This window comes from Hyperoodon ampullatus (assembly GCF_949752795.1).
Source record: "Hyperoodon ampullatus genome assembly, chromosome: 11".
Classification (NCBI taxonomy): domain Eukaryota; kingdom Metazoa; phylum Chordata; class Mammalia; order Artiodactyla; family Ziphiidae; genus Hyperoodon; species Hyperoodon ampullatus.
The window spans coordinates 7,788,503-7,805,628 of NC_136924.1; the positions used below are offsets into that span (position 1 = coordinate 7,788,503).

Genomic DNA, 17,126 nt, shown 5'->3' on the forward strand with positions numbered 1-17,126 from the left:
AGCAATGGCACAGAATTTCTCTTCTACACTGGCTGAAATGCCTTCACCGAGAACTGGAAGGCAAAGAAAGTTAAAGACAAGTACTTTAAGTCTTCAAATACTCAGAAACCTCCATATATATACTACTATCTGTTGAGTCCAATAGAGACAAACATCATTTATTCACAGGTCCTCATCCTAATTCTGTAATCAGTTTCTGAAAATTAATCTGACATGAATTGTCTTATATTCTATAATGACTAAATATTTAGGGATTATATCTTAAAAAAATATTTGAAAAAAACTACATGTATGAGTACACCACTCCCCAGAAGTACTAGAGGAATGCTTTAAGCACCAAATGGTTTGTTAGCGAATAGACAAGATCTTAAGTTCCTTATGCCTTTGAAAGCATATTTCTTTAATTTTAGTCTAGATTAGCATAATATGGCATCACTATATTTTGAAGACTTCTAAGAAAAAGACTAGATGACCATAAAGTCCATTTTCATACTCAAACCAATGTCATTCTGTAATTCTCTGAGGAAAGGTATAGCACTGTATTACTGATGACATAAGTAAAATGAAACAGTAATAGTAAAATGACATGTTAGTTTCCTAAACTGAGGATTGTGTGCAAATGCCCTATTCTAAAGAGCTTGGTGGTTTACTTACTGAAGTAATGTCAGTTTACTTATCTGAAGGAAAGAGAAATAAGTCTTATTCAAATTTGAAATATAGCTCATGAAATCTAGCTGTCAGATTGTAGCTTATTGTTAATACCTAGCTTAAGATTTTTAAAAAATACATTGATAAAGGCTAAAATAGTAAAGCCTTTAATGAAGAGTTGTTTGCTTCTCAGCCACCAGAATTGATGGCGGTCTCAGGAAATGTCTGGTTTACTTGGCTTCTTTTGCTTTTACAGTTGAAGGAGGAAACATAAGAAGCCCCTCCATTTGTTTCAACTGGATAAATGAGGAAGTGCTCAATTTATTTTATGATAAGAAGTCTAGTGCTATTTGCGTTGTGGTAGTCACTTGTTTCTTAATCGCTATGTTTTAAAACCTGATATTCACAATGACACCAATTTAGCTACCTGATTTATGAGGTCTTGATGATTAAGGAGCTCAAGCATCCAGGGCTATAACTTGCAAATATCCAGGAGATGGTCTAAGTCTCATGCACAGGATGTGCAAATGCCTATGTAATCTTAATCTGATTCCAGACCTACCAGCAACTGACTTCCTTTCTCTCGTGCTGGGAACAAGTGGTTCAGCACAGAAAAGCGCCAAACAGACTGTTGGTTTCCTTGGCCTGGGTCTATGCCCCACCCGAAAGGAAAATCAATTTCTTCTAAAAAACAGTAAAAGTCTAATGACTTCAGATATCTTTTTATGTAATTTCTCATTAACTGGAGTACTGCTGTGGTCTTATCAAACACGTGGAAAATAAGTCAAATAAGATATTATAAAAAAGTTTTTGCAGTGATAAGCCACAGATTAGTCACGAATTGTACATAATATCACTTATAAATCAAAATTATTGTTACTGTATTTTAAACAGTCCTGGATATAGATTACTAACATATTTATATAGATATATAGATATATTTAGATATTTATTCAATTTATAATTTATTCAATTATAGATATGTTCAAACAGATATGTAATTAAATTCTTTTTAAGAGAAGTTAATAGCAAGTAATGAGAAATTCAAATATATGTATATGCATAAATCCACACATATATTATTTTTGAGAGAATCAAATTAGGAGCAATTAATGATAAAGGAAATAATAATGCACTTTTGATCAACAAGTCAAAACACAGTAATGTTTATTACATGAATTACACAAATATTTCATACTCCTGTCAAATGATATAGCAAGTAAACACTTCCATGTAAGAGCATGTCATATGTGTCATACCTTTTCATGGACTTTCTGGCCAGGTTCCATCCCTTCAAGATGTTCTGACTCTGTGGATCCCTCACTTGATGCCAATTTTCTTTGTATATGAACATTTTGTTCACGCAAGGCAACAATCTGCAAAATAAAAGCACCATGCCTTTAAAATCTAAAATAGAGTATGAAGTATAAGAAAACTGAGTTTACTTGAATGCGGCTAAGAACTAATGAATACAAACAAATAGTCAGAAAATAAACATTAAATTTTACTCATATTATTAGTTCAAAAATATTTCTAAAATTTAGGCTGGCATTTCGAATAATATTTATAATATTTATAGGAATGTGAAATTAAGAAAATATTTTCTAGTTGGAAAATGTATCTATCTAGCTTGAGATGTTTTTAAATCAGTGGCATGATCCATGTGTTATTAATTCAGAAATTACTTTTTAATTTAACTTATGAAATGTAATAAAATTTGTATTAGTCTGAATTTTTAAAGTATGAAAGAAAGATAAATCAGAAAATTGATGACTAAAAACTAATTATGAGCACATTCATCTTCCCTAAGAGACAGCACGTCTGCAATTTTAAAACAAGCAAATAAAGAGGCTAGACTTAATCAATTTGTGCCACTATCATGAGCACTTAGAATTAAGTTAGTCTCATTGTCATTATTTTAACGGCCATTATTTTAGCACTTCTAGTCCAAATATAGTTAATTTACAAAAAAAAATTCTCAGAAGGCAATTAATTCTTGCAAAATTTTAGCTCAGATTTATATACATGATACTTTGAACTAAGAAACAGATTCTCAGATAGTTGTAGTTTAAGTGATCTTAATAATATACAGAGTGGAAAATCACATTCTAGCATTTTTAAAATATATTTGCTATTTATGCATATTATTTTGAAAATATTTTACATTACATTAATACCATAAATTATTTGTTTCTTGGCAAGTTTTATTATAGTATCAACCCAGATATTGAGTCAGTATTGGTTCTAGGGGAAATCAATGTCCATAGTTTTAGTACATATTAAGCATATAAGTTTAATATGATTCAATATTTATTGAATATTTATTGAATTTTATATTTATATTGAATATTTATATTAAATAAATATTGAGTCATATTAAAATTATATGTTGAAATTATGAGACCAACATGTCACACAGACAAAGAATTATCAGGTAAACAAAAGACATCGAGAGATTGGGTATGTGTCCTGCTGCCTGCCATTGCTGCCCACATGCCAATGATATATTCATGAGAAAAAGTGATTTTGCATATGACCTCCAGCAATTCAACACATAACTTATCAATTCTTAAGGGCATATCACCACATAATGAAGAACAACTCTGTAAAAGCTCTTCTCTCCTGTAGTACTGCAGTCACCAAAATAATTGGTTCCCTTACTCCCATTCTAGCACATCTACAATCTATCATCCACAAAGCAGCCAGATTCATCTTTTAAACTTAAGTTATATTGTGTCATTCTTCAGCTTTCCAAAGAACCTCTCTGTTTTCCCAACTTATTTAGCATAATTTTAAACTTCTTAACAAGGTCTATAACACCCTACATGATCCCTTCGGCCACAATGGCCTCCTTTCTGTCCCTCAAACAGACCTGGCACTTTCTCACCCAGAACTGAGGAACTTGCAGATCTTCCTGCCTGAAGGATTCTTCCCCAGCTCAGACTACAGCTGACACAATCTCAGCTTTCAAAAGTCAGCTGAAAAACCTACTTCTCAGAGAAAGTGTACTTAGCCATTATACTTTTTACAATATATCTGTGTTTATTTTGGTATGTATCTTACTCATTAAAATCTAATATTTTACTCCTTTATTTACTTACTCACTTTGCTTGTTTATTTAGCTAGCAGAAGTCCTAACAATATCTCATGGGAAAATAATTTTCAAAGGAATACATTACTGAAAACAACATTTTCATATGAAGCAGCACATCACATTAGTATGTGCAGGGATTCAATATAAATGTTAAATTAAATAATAAATGGATATAGAAAAACAAAGAATATAAACCTAATTCATTCAGAAGTAACAAAAGATAAAGATTTACTGTGCTTGAGAATCATCAGACATTCCTCTCATGTTAGTTAGTGTAGAAATGAATTACATCAAAGGAAAAACAAGAATGAAATAGTCCCTGGATATATCATTTTCATATTAAATTCTTAACATCTTTCTCTTGCATAAAGCAATATTATATTATAATCAATACATAATAAAACTTTATTATGAATTTTTTAATTAAAGTGTTGTATGCTGACATTTCACTAAGATAACATCCATGACTTAAATATGTTAAGACAACAGTAACAATAAATTTTAAAATTCTATGCTTTTTCTTCCATTATTGAATTAGAAGTGAAGAGAGACCTTTTTAAAAAATATTTAAACATCAGACTTAACTCTCAGTTTACAGAATAACTTCAATTTGTTTAGTAGTTCAGATAAATATCAAATACACCCTGGTGCCTATAATAAAGCAGGCCATCTATAAAGATTTACTGAATGACTCAGTGAAATGATAAATTAATGACCTTAATTAGAAAAGTCAAAACACCAAATTCACATGGAAAATCTTATGCAAATATGGTTGTGCCACTATATTAAAAAATTACAAACTTCCAGTTTTTCATAAAATATATACATGACAATTAATTCCAAGAAAGACAAACTTTTCAACCACTAACATGCAAACTCTCCTTTTTCTAAAAAATCAGTCCTGCAAATTAGATTTTTGAAACTGGAGAATTGATGCAGGATCCTCTACATTCTCTATCATTCTAATATGATTATATTCTGTTCTATTTTTGCTCAATAACAAATTATCCTGGGTAGTTATGAAAGCAAAGCTTCAGCATCTGATTTTATTGTAGGTGTTAATAAGCTTGATTCTTCTTCCTTTCACACTGGGGAAAGTGAGAAGTTCTCTCCTGCGAATACAACTTTGGGGGTTGGGTCTGCTCTTCTGTGTGTTCAAAAGGGCAGAGAAGGTCACCTAGAAATCTGTAGCTGAAGGTAGCACAGGCCTCTTTAGGAAATTCTCCCAGCTGGCTTGACAAAGGAATGCAGTAGGTGGCTTCAGAAGTGGTTTACAAATATAGCAAGCAGAATGAAAGTGGCTGATAGCCTTAAAACATTCTCTGGGCTCTACTGACAGAAAAAGCTGTTGAAGGGAGGGCTCAAGTGACTTGTCTAGAATAGTTAAGTAGGACTGGATCCCTCACTGTTAAATAGCATGACCTATTACAAATAGGATGGCGTGGTGATTAGGACAAATCACTTCTGGGGAGTCTCTGTTGCTTACTCAGTTGTGACATAAATGCCACAATGCACTGGAAACCCACTATGTGCCAAGAACTGTGTTGAACTATTTTAATCTGCAAATTAGGTCTTATGATCCACATTTAACAAGTGATTAAACTGAGATAAAGAGAATTTAATGAGAACTAAGGAATCAGAAGTCCTTATCTTTATACTTTTTACTGTGTCACATTGTCTCACATGGCTTTGCATTTGGGCTCTGTTAAGTCAGGGGAAGTTAATGGTGGGTGAGGACGGGGAGGAAGCATTTCCTTTCGAAGCACTGCTACCCTCCCACCTTGGAATCCTTTGTACTTCATTGAGGTATGGACCCCTCCCTGGACAGATTCACATATAGGCAGAATTTTGCATGCATTTCCACACATACCAATCCACTGAGGCCCATGGAACACTGGTCAAGAGAAACTTTCCACAGTCATTTTAACTGATCAACCATGATTTGTCAAGTGTTTGTTGACACTTGTTTTAAAATGCCCAGAATTCATTCATATTCCTTTTGGTGACAACATCTTACATTTTCACTGGGGAATTTTCCTTCCCCACTCTAATTAGAGAGACTGTCAATCAGGGGGCCAGAGCTCATGGCCAATGGGTGGGCACATGATCTAAGCCAGGGCAATTAGAACATTCCTTGAGAGAAATTTCTGGCAGAGATATGGGGGAAGAGTCTCCTTTCTATTATGGAACGTGAGCTGGTGGGATATGATCAGAGTTCTGTTTGCCATCAGTTCCTCCTCATAGAGAAGCAGGTAGAAAAGCTGGAGCCCTGATGAATTACTTCTGCTGCTGATTTTAGCCATAAATCAACTCTATCCCTGGCATTTCAGTAAAATGAGCCCAAAGTTTCCCCTCTGTGCTCAAACTTGTTTGGATTGGTTTTCTGTCATTTGCAACTAAAAGTGTCTTTGCACTTATTTGGGAGGTGGAAATGTGCCCTTCTGGCCAACCCGAGCCAGGTACTTCCCAGACACCTCTCCTGCTCCTGGAGGTCCATATGTTACAGAGATTTGGGGTGTGTTTATTTAAAAAAAGACGCATGCAACTCATGCGGGTGTGGGGGGAATTTGGGGATCAACCGTTAACGAGTTCCCATCTGATATTACTCAGCCATAAAAAAGAATGAAATAATGCCATTTGCAGCAACATGGATGGACCTAGAGATTGTCATACTGAGTGAAGTTAGTCAGACAGAGAAAGAGAAATATCGTATGATATCGCTTATATGAGGACTCTAAAAAGAAATGATACAAATGAATGTATTTACAAAACAGAAACGGACTCACAGATTTAGAGAATGAACTTATGGTTGCCGGGGGTGGGGGGGTGAAGGGTGGGAGGAAGGGATAGTTAGGGAGTCTGGGATGGATATGTACACACTACTATATTTAAAAAGGATAACCAAAAGAACCTACTGTATGGCACAGGGAACTCTGCTGAATGTTATGTGGCAGCCTGGATGGGAGTGGAGTCTGGGGGAGAATGGATACATGTATATGTATGGCTGAGTTGCTTGGCTGTGCGCCTGAAACTATCACAACATTGCTTATCGGCTATACTCCAATACAAAATAAAAAGTTTAAAAATTTTTTTAAAAAATCTGGGGCAAAGAAAAAAAGAGTTCTTTAGAAAAAAAGAATACCTGAGGGTGTACCGGTACTCATCCAGGCTAGTCAAGGTGATGAAGAGGAGGAAAAAAAATAAAGGAAGAAGATAAAAGAATGACAGGTGACTCAAAAAGCTAACGTACTTCAGCTAAAACTCTGGCATCTGTATGATTCTTGTTCTCTGGCTTATTGCTTTGCCTTGACCCTTCTTTGTGTTTCCTGATAGCTCATTAAGCTTCTGACAGCCTGACTCACTGCTTCTAGGTACTCCCAAACCCATTATATTCCCATGGCAGCCTTCCAAGTTTTTTTCTTTAAACCTTTGCCTCTGTCAGGTTGTTTTTGGCTCTTATCAATCTCTGACAAGCTCTGAGCTCACACAGTGGACTACTGGTGGTCTTGGTGGCCAGTTTTCTAGTCAGGAAAATTCCCCAGCCCCCATCCCTTTTTCTACCAGACTATTTCAGGGTTCCTAGCATGTCTTGCAACAGACTCTCTTCGATCCTCTTTCTTTGAAAAACAGTTTTCCTTGATGACCTGGAGAGATTCATTCATTTCACATATATTCTTTGATATTTCACTGATGATATATCAGGTATTAGGAAAATTAATAGGGGGAAAAGGCAAAGTTCTTTAATTCATTCTTGTTGGGTGAGACAAACTACAAACAAAAATAAATGGAATACATTTTTTTTTTTTTTTTTTGTGATACGCGGGCCTCTCACTGTTGTGGCCTCTCCCGTTGCGGAGCACAGGCTCCGCACGCGCAGGCTCAGCGGCCATGGCTCACGGGCCCAGCCGCTCCGCGGCACACGGGATCCTCCCGGACAGGGGCACGAACCCACGCCCCCCACATCGGCAGGCGGATTCCCAACCACTGCGCCACCAGGGAAGCCCTGGAATACATTTTTTAATGGCGATAATTGCAAAGGGAAAATTAAAGCAAGGGAGGGATGCTATGAGGTGCAGTTTAATTAGGAATTAGGTGATTTCTGAGTATAGACCTGAAGATTAGAGGGAGGAAGCAATGTGGCTATCTGGGAGAAAAACTTTCCAGGCAGAGAGTTCAGAAAATGAAATTCATTATTGAAAACAAAAGTTTGAGATTCATAAAAATGTTTTAGTGAGTTCTTCATATGATGTAAGATGTCCTCTTCAAAAGATAGCTAAAACATCACTGAAAGTTGACATCTTGGAAACTTCAGGTGTCAGGAAATGCACAGAGACATGTGATTCTTAAGAGAAATGTGATTTGGGAGAAAATAATAGAGTCTATTTCATATCTCTATATTCTCACATTTCTCAAGTGTTTAAAATGTATTTTTTTCATATTTTGTTGCTCTTTATTTATTCCTAAACTTCCAAGCTTATCTGTGGGGTCATATCCCTTCAGCCTGAAGAACTTCCTTTAACTTTCTTTTAGAGCAGGCCCACAGATGATAAATTCTCTTAGCCTTCATTGATAATGTCTTTATTTTACTTTCATTCTTGAAGGATATTTTTTGCCAGATGTAGAGTTGTTGACAGTTCTTTTCTTGCAGCACTTTATTTTTTATTATTATTGTTATTTATTTATTTATTTAGGCTGTGTCGCGTGGCATGCAGGATCTTAGCTCCCCAACCAGGGATCAAACCCATGCCCTCTGCTGTGGAAGCACAGAGTCCTAACCGCTGGACTGCCAGGGAAGTCCCTTGCAGCACTTTATTTTTTAAATTTATTTATTTATTTATTTATTTATTTATTTTTGGCTGCATTGGGTCTTTGTTGCTGGGCGCGGGCTTTCTCTAGTTGTGGCGAGCGGGGGCTACTCTTCATTGCGGTGCGAGGGCTTCTCATTGTGGTGGCGTCTCTTGTTGTGGAGCACGGGCTCTAGGCGCATGGGATCAGTAGTTGTGGCTTGCAGGCTCTAGAGCACAGGCTCAGTAGTTGTGGTGCATGGGCTTAGCTGCTCCATGGCATGTGGGATCTTCCCGGACCAGGGCTCGAACCCGTGTCCCCTGCATTGGCAGGCGGATTCTTAACTACTGTGCCACCAGGGAAGTCCCTAAAATGTATTAATCTATTTATTCAACAAAGATTCATTGATCATTGTTCTAAATATGAGACACCACTGGGGAAAAAAGCCCTTCTCTCAAAAAGCTTACATTCTAGTAAATGAGGGAAACAAAGAAAGAAGCAGTAAGACAACAACAGTAAAATAACAATCATGTAATGAGCTCTTACAATGTGCCAAAAACTGTGCTCAGCACATTATATAAATTTTTCTTCTTTACATCATTTCATCTATACTATCTTTTCTTCCAAGTTTAAGATTTCTTGAGAGTGGACCCTGAAACAAATAATTTCGCACCGTAATTTATTTGGAAGGTGATTCCGAGAAGCATAGCATTCTTAAATATTCTTAAAAGGCCTAGGATGAGTCCTGGCCCTTCTAGGTGTTACTGGTTGTATGACTTTATACAAGTTTCTTAACCTCAAGTTCATGTTCCTCTGCTATAAAATGAGGGATAATAATATCTAGGTTTTAGTGTGCTTGGACTGTAAAATACTTAATTGTATATGATGTACTATAAGCATTTATAATGTAATAATGATCACCTTTATCTTCTTATTCATACTTCATGTTCTAGCTTATTGAAGGACTTGCAGTTACACACACCCAAAATGCCATCTTGGCTGTGAGTTTTTATATTTATTTGGAATGCTCACGCACAGAGCTCCTAAAACCCTTGTAAATTCCTGACAACAGCACTCAGGGCATCTTTTTTTCTAATGGGGGATTCTGGGTGGGCTCCTGGATGGGGGCTCATAGCCAGAAGGCCCAAGCTGTGATTTCAAGCTTGGAATTTTTAGCTCCACCCACCATTCTCCAGAGGGGAAACAGGGGCTGGAAATGAACTTAATGACTGATATGCCTATGTAATGAAGCCTTCATAAAATTCTCAAAAGTACAGGGGTTGGGGAGCTTCCAGGTTGGTGAACGTATCCACATACTGGGAGGGTGATGTATCCCAACTCCACAGTGACAGAAGGTCCTGAACTCGGGACCCTCCTAGACCTCACTCTATGTATCTTTTCATCTGGTTGTTCATCTGTGTCCTTTATCATACCCTTTAATAAACTGGTAAACGTAGGTTAGGTAAATGTTTTCCTGAGTTCTATGAGCTGCTCTAGCAAATTAATCAAACCCAAGGAGGGGTTAGTGGGAGTCTCTGATTTATACCCATTCAGTCAGAAGCACAGATGACAAATTGGACTTGCAATTGGCATCTGAAGTAGGGTGGGAGTGGTCTTGTGGGACTGAGCCCTTAACCTGTAGGATCTGGTGCTACCTTCAGGTAGATAGTGTCAGAACTGTGTTAAACTATAGGACACTCTGCTGGTGTTGCAGTGAATTGTTTGGTAGGGGAAAAACTCCCGTATAGCTGGTGTTGGAAGTGCTGCAAGTGTAGCAGTAGTGTGAGCGGAAAGGAGAATCACAGGAGGTAGGACAGAGTTTTTCGTTACACACCCTTCCTCCTCCTTAACTCTTCTCAGTTATCTTTCAGGTCTTAGCTTATATATCATGCACTGTGGCATGGGTGGCATCCCAGTGATTTAAGTTACATAATTCCTTAGCATTCTCCAATAACTCATATCATACAAATTATCACTCTTTAGCACAATTGGCTGTTAGTTTTCTGACTGCCCATTTTGACACTGAGTGCCTTGAGACCAGAAACTATATCTGATTGATTATTTATTCCCAGTTCTTAGTAAACTCCCTGACAAGTAGAAAGCACTCTAGAAATATTTATGTAGTATTGAATGACAGCAGACTGTATGAATGGAAAAGTCCTATAGGGAGTTGGAAAAATTGGATGGAAAAATACTTGAGAATGTATACATGGAGAAGCAAATTAGTTATCCACATAAAAGACCATATGAACTTGAAGTCTTTCCTAAAGTTCGTATTACATGATTCAAGGTGAAAAGGAGCCCTGGGCATGGAAGAGCTCACTGGGGAAATACAGAAAGAAAAGGACAAGAAATATTGACATAGCCTTGTAGGATATTCACAACTGTCAGTGTGAGGAGGCGAAGTAGAAGGCACAGACAACTGTAAAGGAGGATAGGGATAGGACCATGGAAGGGCAGCTTAAAGAAAGTCTACAAGAGATACTCTATAAATATAACATAACAGGCAATTTCATTGTGTCTTAAAATATTTTTTAAAAAATTTACAAGTGTATTGTAGCCTAGGTAATATGATTGAGGTGCACTGAAGTACACACTGTGTTTATATGCTTTAGACTTAGGAAAGATTGACATTAGATGGAAAGTGGAATTCCAAGGGTATCTAGAAATTTGTTTCTGCCAACAAAATTCTTAAAGTGGAAACAGAAAAGCAATGTAAATTAATTTGATTTTCACTTGTTTTCCTCTTCCTCATCTTTTTGAAAATGTCAATGTATGAGACATTTCCCTGAAGTTGGATAAGGAAGGAAGACAAATAAGACAAATAAGAATAGGAGTTTAGAAATTAAATGTATAATTAAGAACTGCTAGCAATAATAATAGTTGCTCTATGTTGAACATCAATTATTTGCCACATACATGCAAAGAAATTTACATATATTATTTCATTCAATCTTCCCAGTAACCTTATAAACTGGGTATTATTATTTTTATTTTATAAGTAAGGGAACTAACATAAAGGGCATAAATAATATACTTGAGGTCATACAGAAAAAGATACGACAAAGGTTTCCAATCCAGGTATGATACCTTCAAAATAGATGGTTTCTAAGCATTATGCTACAATGCCTTTTGAAAATTAATGAAATGATTCACTGCATACAAAATCCAAATATTTATCTAGGTCAGGACTACAGTTTTGTGGTCTGATAGCAGGGGAATTTACCTGCCCTCATTTGGCAAAACAATTTAGACACAGAAGATGTCTTCAATTATTTTTAGGAATAGAAATTATGCTGTTTACATTATTTATCATTTTTATTTATAACTCTTTTGTGGCACAGGCATTTCAGTTTACCTTGAAAATTTCCCGGCTACTTTTTAAAATAAATCATGTCTACCATACTCATGCTAATTCTCCAAGGATCTTCATTCTGATGTTTTTAAATTCATATTTGCCTTTAGGTATTTAACAACAACTTCCAGACAGTGCCCACATCTAATTAACAAAGATTCTTTTCATCTATTTTTACCCCAAACTCAATTAACAATTCCAAGAGTGAGACTTACAGAAGTCTCACTACACCAACACATAATTTGCTTCTACACAGATAACTTATTCTAATTTAGCTTAATTCCAGGCTTAGATTACACTGAGGTTGCAACATGAAAAAAACAAAGACAAAGCAACTAGTAGAAAAGCAGGGATTTACAATTTACACTTAAGCAACTCAACTCTCCAGACACAATAGTTTGGATTTGTGTTGTTATATATTAATTGAGAAACCAAAAAGATTGAGACACTTATTCAAACAGAACTAAGGATACTAAGGCAATAGCAATTTCACTTCTCAGCTCTGGCTTTTGGACATAAGATTTATAAGCATCACTGAAGCATATTAAAACCAGTGAAAAGCAACTTCATGTAGTCCAATGAAGTTTGATCAGCTCATGTGTAACATTAACTTTCATTGTTTTTCAGTGAGAATGGATAGACTGAAAACTTGTGAAACGTAACTGATCCAATGAACCATCAAATTGTCTTGAGATGGGAATCAGAGGTTTGTATTGTGAGGATTCACCTCTTGTCAAGTTTAAAAAATAGTTATTTAATTAACGATTTAAAGAATGAATCCATTTATCCTAATGAATGACCAGACAGCTTGGAGGTGGGAAGTAGAGTTTAATTTGGTGGTTGCTTAGAATTTTTACCACTGTACTATTCAGTCAATAAATAATTATTGAATTAATTAGAACATACTGCATACTTTTATTTTTAACCTCCTCCACTTTGGCTGACCAGCCTTTCCAATTCCCATTAGATGAACTGACCGGATATTAAAATTTAAAAGCACATCACCAGTAAGTTTCTGGTGATGCTTTGATGAAAAAGATAGTACACAAACAGTACATGCAATTTGGCTATTTCCAAATTTTACATCTGCTTATATCTAAAAACATAAAGATACCTTGTATGACTACGGAATCTAAGCTTATTTAGTTTTTAATGATGAAAAAATTCTTTTAGTGCTTCCCTGGTGGCGCAGTGGTTGAGAGTCCGCCTGCCGATACAGGGGACACGGGTTCGTGCCCCGGTCCGGGAAGATCCCACATGCCGTGGAGCGGCTGGGCCCGTGAGCCATGGCCGCTGAGCCTGCACGTCCGGAGCCTGTGCTCCGCAACGGGAGAGGCCACAAAAGTGAGAGGCTTGCGTACGGCAAAAAAAAAAAAAAAAAAAGAAAAGAAAAAAAAGAAAAAATTCTTTTAAGATAATATTAAAGATTTTTAAGACCATTTTTAAAACAGTAACTGTCATGCGAAACTGTTATTTTTAGTTTTAAGTTTAAGACAATGGTTGAAAGAACAATAAAATTTCAAATGTTTCCTTAGATAGATTTGTTTTTACAGTGAATGATTATGATTTCTATTTCCAATGTTAACTATAACATTCAACAACAGTAATTTCAACAATAGCTGTATTTTAGGATAGTTATTGATAAGTAATTCTGATCTAAATTACAACTCTCTACCAAACTATCTCTATCCTTTTCATCTAATCGGTATTTCAGTCATTACATTTTTCTGATACTTGGTTACTCTTTATTTTTATTTATTTCCTCTAGTCAAATAATTCTTTAATATTTAAAATGATGATAAAATCAAATGCTGGCCTTGTCATTAGAAGCATATAAATGGCTTCGGAAAATACAAAACAACTTAAATTGGACAGTATTAGTGGATATTGTTAAGGCACAGTACTGCTATTGTAGTAGAGTAGCAGCTAAGAATGGCATTAGATGAAAGAAGAGTAATAAGAATGTCCAAGGACGCTGTTAGTGTGGTAAAGTAGAGGAATTAATCCAGAGAAAAAAAGCAAAAGAGAAGTCCTAAAGAGTTTTCCCAAAGTGTCAATAATAGAAAAACATATACTGAACAAATTTTATTTTTCACTGCAAGAAAGCAAGCCTCAGTTGAAAATACAAATAAGCAAATAAATAAATGAGGAGGGGTGGAAGATATTCATTGAGGTAAACAAATGGCACTGGGAGTGCAACACCACATGTAAACAACTGCAGTACTTCAGTGCTGAGTGCTGAGAATGGCGGCAGGAATTTAGTTGAAAGTTTTGAATGTCATGGAAAAAGTACATTGCAATCTCCATCACCCTGGAAGATGCCACTGCTAATAACTGCCCTCCCTAAAGAAGACAGCAGAATTCTACTTAAAAAATAGTTTAATTAAAAAAGAAGGCCATCAGATTGAGGTGGCTCTAATGCCAAAGCGACCTACAGAAGCAAACCAAAATCTAAGCCTGTAACGCCTCAAGATGACACAACCAAACGCTTAGGATAACCGACCACAAACAGCCAGTTAGGATTTAAGCTACAGCCAATCAAATAATTTCTCTTTGCTCCTGCACTATTTCTGAGGGTTTCCCCTGGCTCCTATGGTGGAGCACTCCTGACCACTTGTGGTTTGGCATTGCTCGATTTGATTTTTTTTTCAAATAAACTCTTACAAATTTTTAATATGCCTCAGTTTATCTTTTAACACTTGTCTCACAATGAAAAAAGCAAATAGGACTTACTATAGGTATTGATCATGATAAAGTACTTCTTGACATAGAACAAAGGCTTACTTCTTCGTGTTCCCCACGGTCACTACCACTAGGTCCCTTACTCGCTAAAGTCAGAAGTATCAAAATATGCTAATTTGTTTTGGGCTTCAGCTAAAGGCAGAGGGACAACTGACTACATATATCACTTCTCCTCCAAATAAACAAAAAAGGAAAGCAAAATGAGGAGACCGAGTTATGCTGAGAAGAGGGTCACAGCAAACTGAATAGTCCAATGAGAACTTACGTTTATAGAGTAGCAGGTACGCTCTGTGACTAAAAGTCTGTCTTCAAAAGTCTCAATATTTACTCTTTTATGAATTATGCTGACATGAATAAAAGTTTCTTCTTTAGTTATTTCATGTATACAAAGTAGTATTAAATTCATCAAGCAAATACTGATTATTAAATTAATAAAGGTAGGTCTACATAATATTAATCACATCTCTGTCATCTGTTTATTCAACTGCAGTCCCTCTGCTATCAGGAAATTTGGGATGTTTTAGAATGAACATTCTGTTTTAGTAATCCAAAGGTGCTATATTTCCATCAACATATATTTGAATCCTTTAAAACATCACATTAAAATTCATCTCTGTGATCTGAGTACTAACCAGGCTTGGACCCTGCTTAGATGCAGAGATCAGAAAAGATATCTGGTGCATTCTGGGGGTTGGGGGCAGGGGAGAATGGGGAGTTGTTGCTCAATGGATATAAAGTTTCAGTTATGCAAGATGAATCAGTTCTAGGGATCTGCTGTACAACATAGCGCCTATAGTTAACAATATGGTATTGTGCACTTTAACACATGTTAGGAGGTGTTGAAATAACTTTCTAGGTCCGAGATGGACCCACATCAGCAAACCAGACCTTAGGTAACTTAGGTAACTCTGTGCTTGTAAATGCTCTTCATGGCCAGAAAAGCAGCATATCCAGTCAGTCAACTCCAAACACCAAGCCAAATCTGGGCCTTCCCACCCCTAACAAGGTGAACAGTGCAGGCCCAGCCAATCAGATATTTTCTATTTTTCTCTTCCTTGTTCTTTATTCTCTATCTTATAAAAGCTTCTTGCCTTCCATCCCATTTTGCAGTTTTCTGAAAAGAGACTGTCCACTTCACAACGTGTTAAATAAAGCTGGTTTTTATCACCTAAATTGTTTTCTTTCAATAATTTTTTAATGGAGGATAGATCTCATCTAAGTGTTCTCATGACAAAAACAAAAACAAAAGCAAAACAAAACCAACAAAAGAACACAAGGACCTTTTTTGGAGGTGATATATATGTTTATTACTTTGACTGTGGTGATGGCATCATGAGTGTATGCATATGTCCAAAATCATCAAAATGTATACATTAAATAAGTACATTTTGTGTATATTAATTATACCTCAATAATGCTTAAAAAATCAAAATGGCCAACAAGCCTATGAAAAAAATAAAATAAATCTCTGTGGAGATGGACTATACTATTCTTTCAGCACCATGAAATTTGACCTCCTCAGCCAGGCAGGGCTAATACTGTAAGTACACAGTTGAGGTATGTTGTTGTTGTTTTCCTCCAATCAGGTAGAAGTGACAAAATTATAGGCTGTGTCCTGGAACAATTCCTTTTATCTGTGTTATGCTAAGGGAAAGAGTCTTAAGGGAAAGAAAAACATTTCAAAGTGTTTTAAAGTACTTGAGAAAATGTAGAAGGCAGAAACAATATCCATTAGTCATCCTTGCTTATAAAAAAGCAAGCCAGGGCAATAAAAAGGCTTTATCCATTTAGTTCCTTCCTTAGAAATCACAAAAGCAGCATACTAAACCCATTATTCTGAACAATTCTTTTTAAAGTAATCCATTTGCTTGGGTTCTAAAGGTAATAATCTTGCATTATATTCGTTTGCACGCATTTCAATTTTATTTTTATGTGATTCTTAAATGTGTACATATTATAAAATGCCAGAATGGGAAGGATCCACAACTTATGTGGTCTTTATACCTTATTTTTATGGGTGAAGAAAATGAAGTTTACAGAGAATGAATGGTAAGCCTCTTCCCATCCCCAGTAAATTGTCACCTGGTCAGCCCCACTGTGGACACGCACTCCACCTTTCCAGATCTCAGTTCAATCATCTTATTAAAAAGGAGTCGAACAGTATCATGGCTAAAAAGATCAACGTCAACATCAATAACAATAATATTTACTGAAAGATACTTCGTGCCAAACAGTTTTAAGCACTCTACATGTGTCACCTACAAATTGACACTTGCCATCTGCCTCTACGAAGATTAAATTATGAACCACTGCAGGTGCGGACCTTCAACACCCCCTGAAAGGAGTTCAGGGTGGAGATCAGGAATGAGGCACTCTGTGCTCTGGGAGAAACTGGCCGAACAGGTCTTCAGATCGCTAGATATTTTCAGGAGAAGATTTTATGAGCCCAATTCTTGTACCTCCTCATATTTAGAAAAGCACTAAAATCCTTCATGGTGACAT

General features: G+C 36.2%; 1 protein-coding gene across 16 annotated transcripts in view; it reads right to left on the reverse strand.

Annotated features, from left to right (window-relative positions):
* Positions 1-17,126, reverse strand: part of PPFIA2 (PTPRF interacting protein alpha 2) — a gene marked incomplete at both ends in the record, with an annotated part of 446,629 nt that overhangs the window by 140,179 nt on the left and 289,324 nt on the right. For all 16 annotated transcript variants that reach the window (XM_079715018.1, XM_079715015.1, XM_079715013.1 and 13 more), the window contains one exon: positions 1,908-2,024. In XM_079715018.1, coding sequence (XP_079571144.1) covers positions 1,908-2,024 — 117 coding nt within the window. The remainder of the gene's footprint in view (positions 1-1,907; positions 2,025-17,126) is intronic.